Here is a 6,000-nt window from a genome sequence, read left to right as displayed (position 1 = left end):
CTTTGGGGCACATTCTCTGCCAACAGCATCCTTATTGGTTCCCGGAATAGGTGACATTTTTCCAACCATGATTTTTTTCTTTTTTAATCTGTGTTCTCAGCTCATAAAATGACAAATTCCAAACAAGGTGATTATGATTTTAATATACTTTATTTAAAAAGTACACAGTTTTAAATTGGTTTCCATGGTTTTCGAGCAGAAGGGACACTGCCTATCCAGTACAGCCCCATGTCTGAGGAAGGGTGATCACGTGGCAAACTCACATTGGCATGACTGGCAAAGTAAAAAGATAACTTTTTGTCAATGTATCTGCAAGAGTTCCTATCACGCACAGTTTGAAATCATGAGATGCTGATGGCTGGCCTATGCTTATGTCTCTATGTCGCACCATATTTGGGTTCACAGTTTATCCATGATTTATAGCATGCCAAAAGAACATCTCGGTAGTCAGTGTCACCTCAAGGAGAGACTCGAAACCAGGGGGAGCAGCAGCAGGACCGCCTGGGCCTGGAGACTTGACGCGCCCCCACACTCTCTTGCATTCTCCTGCGGGGAAAGCAGGGGCTGGTTAGAGCAGAGATGGGTTCCAGGACATTAGGCTTTGCTGTTTCCAGATGATGAAGGTTCTGGAATCTTCGGGCTCAGTGACGGAAGGATACAGATTTGTCTAAATCTCACCCAACTAGAGTTCCAAATTCCTAACTGCAGTTGTCAACGTGCATATATTCTGAACACTCTTTGGAAGCTATGCTACTTTCTTAAAGGTTTATTTTTTTTCTTATGTGTATGTCAGGGGCCGTGACTGTCGAGTACTGAGGCTGTAGAATCCAGAGAGGGCATCAGATCAACTGAACTCTCAAGCAATTGTGAGCAACTTGAAGTAGGTGCTGGGAACTTAACTGGGGTCCTCTGCAAGAGCAGTATGTGCTCTTAACCGCTGAGCCACATCTCGAAGGACCGCTTTTTAAAATTATGTAGACCCATTGAAGGTGGCTCTTAACCTTGCTAATGCTGCAACCCTTTAATACAATTCCTCATGTTGTGCTGGCCCCAACTGTTAAATTCTTTTCATTGCTACTTTATAATGTAATTTTGCTACTGTAATGAATCATAATGTAAATCTTTTTGGAAAGACGTTTGATGAGGGGTTGTGACCCACAAGTTGAGACCTACTGATGTAGTGCATTCAAGAGGTAAAGGGCTTCTGCTGCAGGCATCCGCCGCTGCAGGCATCCACCTTTTGTGGTCTTACAAAAGCATGGCAGGGTGGAAGACTAGTGCTGGGGGACACAGTCAGCGCAGAAACTGCTTCCTGGGTCATTTTTCTTTTTTATTTCAGGGAGAAAGACCCTGTTTCAGAAAAATCATTTTATGTGTTCCTTTCTCTTAAACACATGCGGAAATGTTGCCAACTTCATTATTCTCCTATTCTGTTTGGCTATTTTCTTACTAATGGGTGTTCACTTTATTATCTATTCTATACTTTTCCAAAAGCCAACAGATGTTAAGACTCTACCATCCAGTGCGATTTGCCTCTGTCTGTGGGAAAGGTACTCAAGAGGAAGGCTGTAAAAACTTGAGACTGCAGTGCCTTTGAATTAGTCCTATCTGTCGCTTCACTTTGTATTACTTTAACAACCTTGGGCTATTACTAATTATCAACATCATTTGAACTTCTGTAACAATGCTCCTGGTTTTGTCAGACTTTTCCTAGGTAGGTCAAGCTACTTGAATAGTTAAATGAGTCTGTTTTGTTCCACAGCTTCTAATCTTATATAATGAAGCATCTCATTAATTCCTAGGATGTTATCCATGAGACTACTATTTCACCATGAAAGACTAATCCATATATTCTTTTTTGAATTAACTGTTTCCTTATACAACTACTTTCTAGGTTATACTGACCCCAACTTCAGCATTCTAGAAAAAAGAAACTATAGAATTTTATGTGTATCTTATATTCAGCTACCAAAGAAAATTTTCTTGTTGACTCTAGTAACTTTTACTTTAATTACTCAGAGACAGATTCTTACTTTGTACCTAAGTCTGGTCTTGAACTTGCTCTCTTCACACCTTGGACTCTCAAATGCTGCCTTATAGGTGAGGCTAACACACCCAGCCCAATTCCTGGTTTTAATTCAAATTGTTTATATTTTCAGGGTTGCATGTGACTAGGATCACTAAAATATTAAAAAGGTTTTCAGCATATATATGTATATATATATAATAGGTACAAACTGTTGCTTTAATTTCCATTTTACTATAGATGTAAATATTCTCCATATACTCTAATTTATTATAGTCAAAATACTGACAGTACTTAATATAGGTAGTATACTGACTTTTAACACCTTAAGAACTGGATAGCCTACAGTAGATCAAAATTATGTGTTATTTGAAAGTACACAGACAGGAAGAAGGCTGAGGTGACATTTTCAACAGTAGGTGTTCAATCTCTCTCTAGTTATAGATCTGGGCAATCTTTCTGCTTGGGTAGGGTAGAAGTGGGGTTCATTTACGAGCTTATTCTTCTTGTTTTAAAATGTTGTCACTGATACAACTGCAGAATGTATGCAGACTCACCTTTGTCAGGAGTGGGCTTAATTCTATACTCACTGACAGAGGTGTGGCAATTTAGGGGTTTGGATGCAGATACATCTAACCTGCTGTTCACACAGTCCCAGGAGAGCAATGAATGCAGGCCAACAGGTTTGTAAAGGACAATATCATACTGAAGCTGGACAACCCTGGATGCCTCTTAGCATTCCCCTCCATCAGTGACAATGATCTGATACTAAGTCGCTACTTTTCTTTAAATAGATACCTTGTAAGCAAAAAATTATCTGAAGTAATCCATGGAAGTAACTTGACCTTCCATTTAAAATAAATAAACCATGATGATCAGAGCCACCTTGCATATGATCAAACCATCACTCACAGAGAGTTAGAAAAAGACCTCTTAATATATACAGACAACAAAGGAAGAGGTCACCGAGGAGAGATGGCCTGAATACCTCCATCTATTAGCTGTCAAGTATTCCTCTTTTAGCTTTCTGAAAGGAATTATTTTCTCATGAGTCAAGTTTCAGCTATAGTTCCTGGTCATCATGAGGTACTCATTGTGAATCTGATGGGAAAAAGAATTGAAATGGTTCTCAGACTTGCCTCAGGATGGAAGCCGTGGCAGGATTCCGGACGCCGTCTGATCTTCTGAGCCTTTAAACGTTCGCACTTAAGGGATTCATTATGTTGACTGTAGTTAAGGCATGTTTCCGACGGCCGCTTCTCTCACTCTGAATTCCAGGGGTCAAAACTTGGCACTAAGTAGCTTAAGCACTTTTCTCCATACACAGGTAAAGGATGTAACCCCTCCCTCTTTGGCACGTCTCCCTCCAGTTTCCTTCCTGTTGTTTCCCCTTTACCAGTTGCAGCTGCAGCGGCTGGACCCCCACACAAAAAGGATATACCTGATTTCAATGGGCGCCATGGTGATGGGAGCCACAGACTCACAGAGACAGCTGCTGTCCACCACCACCATGAACAGATTGCTGCTTGGGATTTGTTGGATTACAAAGGACCTGTGGGAACAAGTAACAAGACAGTGAGAGGTCACTTACCATCTGTCTTCATTTCATTTCTGTTGCTTTGATAAAATCCTCTGACGACAGCACTTAGGAAGAAAGGGGTTATTTTAGTTCCCAGTTTTGGGCTATAGTTCATCATTGCAGGGAAGTCGCGGCTCAGGAGCTTGGCACAGGTGGTCACAGCGCATCCATGATTAGGAACATGATACAGTGAATCCAGGCAGTCTCGTGCTCAACTCATTTTCTCCACTCTTGTGTCATTGAAGATCCCTTGCCTGGGGAATACTGTCTTCCACAGCGGGTAGCTCATTCTCCTCAATTCACATAAACAAAATGAATTGGCCAACTTGATGAAGACAACCATGCATTGAGATCCTCTTCCCAGATGATCCTAGATTGTGTTCACTCAACAATTAAAATTAACCACCACACCATCTCTCAAATGCAAAGATATATAGGAACACTTCTCCCCTGTGGGAACAACTATAATAGTTCATGAAACCAGATCCAGAGACAATCTTTCTAGGAAGTTGCTCCCCTCAATTGAGGTGCTTTAACCAAAAATGCTAAGCTGGGATAAGAAAGCAGCAGCTGTATTCTCTTGAAGTTAGTATCATTCCTCTGGGGAAACTGAAGTTTCAAGTAGAGAAATCAGTCAAAACTGGGAAAGTCACGTCAGTCCATATCTGACTTCATTCTATAGAATTAGGTCTCAGGACGATCCTCACAATGGACCTCAAGCAAGCTATCTCCTGTTTCTCTGCCAAGGGCATCTGGTTTGCTAAGAAAATGTCCAGGGCCCAAAACATCATCTCATACTATGATTTTCTTCCAGCAGAGCTTTTCTCCTTTCCTCTGACCTCTGTGTGCCATGCTGAGAAGTCCCATTCCTGTACCACATCGTCCTCTAGCTAACCAGGAGTGAGGAGGGTGTTGTCAGTGAAACTGATTCTAGACACAGGAAAGGTCCATGCTAATTCCAGATCTAAGACTAGATAGTAACTCTAGCCTTTGAGATTCACCAGTCCAGCCAGTCCAGTTGTAGTGAGCTTGACGGTGTCGCCATCGTGGAACTGGAGTGATCTGAAGAAGCTGCTTGTATTAAAGATTGTGCTGACTACTTATCTCAGATGGCTAGAGCACTGGAGTGTACCAAGATTTGGGATGCTGTAGGAGCTGAGCTAAAATGTTCTTGGTCCATCTTAGTCCCTTTAATAACCTTAACTTTGTATGGATCTTAACATCGTTGGGAGTGTTGATCTTAACATCCTTGTATTAGAGACACTTGTTGGGAATAATCTCATGAGAGCCCTAACCTCCACCAACACCAAAGCTAAGAATGCTAAGATCACATCAGAAAGCTTGCTTTGTTTAACAGCCTACCTCCCTAAGGTCCCCACTAAGGTATTTGGAAAATGGATTTACTTAATATTTTATTTAGTTAAGTGACCACAAAAGTTGATGTAACTTCCTCCATGGTGGAATATGTCATTCAGGGTGACTTGAATATGTGTTTTGGGGCCATGGTCATTCATAGTTGGCTTAGAATAAATTACCTTCTCATTTCTATTAAAGCATGCACGCTATTTAATATCAACAGTTTTAGTGCCTACATGGATCCCCAGAGAGTATCTACTTTTGCCAGGAGAGTCATTTGGATAGCTGCCATGGACCAGTTTGTGCTGTCAATGTCCACAACCCCAGGACACAATGCCTCTTCAAGAAGATATTGGTGAGGCCAGTATCCTGCTATTTTTTTGACAAGTCCTTAGCTTTATTCTGAGTTCATTGCTATGTTTGGGTGTCCTCTTACAAAACATTTGTTTAAACTTTAGTGTATTATCAGTTGGATTTTTTAAAAATATAGCTCGTCCATTATCTGTATTTGTAGTTTAATTTGTCCTTCTTCCAATCATTTAAATTTTCTGTTTTTAGTATAGAATTACTATGAGTACCTAATTCTGAAGATGCCAGGAGAAGGTGGTACTTGTACCTTCTGGCTTGAAAGGGCGTGGTTAAGAGACTAACTGGATGTTATGCGAATGCTCTTCAGTCTACACTATGATATCAAGTTTCCCAAATAACTTTATGCCTGGATCAGAGGGAATGCTATTGGATCATGCAGGAAGACACACATAAGAGTTCTTGAACTCTGCCACCTTCATAGACATGGAGGATAAACCCAAGCCACAGAGGGAGGGACTAGTTTCCAGGTAAAATCAGAGGCAGGGAAAGAACTCCCACAGCAGAGCATAAACTGATCAAGACTCCCAGCCCATCGGGGATTTTACACAGGGGAAGCCTTTGTGGAAACAGAAATTCACAAAAGGAGAAATATTTGGGAAATAATGACAGTTTGTTACTTCAAACGCCTTTAGATCTAATGCTGATGGCACCTTAACTTGCAGATATACAG

The 6,000-nt window shown here is 41.1% G+C and overlaps 1 protein-coding gene across 1 annotated transcript in view; it reads right to left on the bottom strand.

Moving 5' to 3' along the window:
• Positions 1–453: 453 nt before the first annotated feature.
• The window catches only part of Cacna2d3 (calcium voltage-gated channel auxiliary subunit alpha2delta 3), an 842,461-nt gene continuing 836,914 nt past the window's right edge, over positions 454–6,000 (bottom strand). The window contains 3 exon segments of the mRNA XM_038350066.1: positions 454–546; positions 3,166–3,248; positions 3,466–3,578. Of these exon segments, the coding sequence (XP_038205994.1) occupies positions 454–546; positions 3,166–3,248; positions 3,466–3,578 (289 nt within the window).

The sequence above is a fragment of the Arvicola amphibius genome, chromosome 12 (genome assembly GCF_903992535.2).
Source record: "Arvicola amphibius chromosome 12, mArvAmp1.2, whole genome shotgun sequence".
Lineage (NCBI taxonomy): Eukaryota > Metazoa > Chordata > Mammalia > Rodentia > Cricetidae > Arvicola > Arvicola amphibius.
This window is presented reverse-complemented; position numbering and strand designations above follow the sequence as displayed.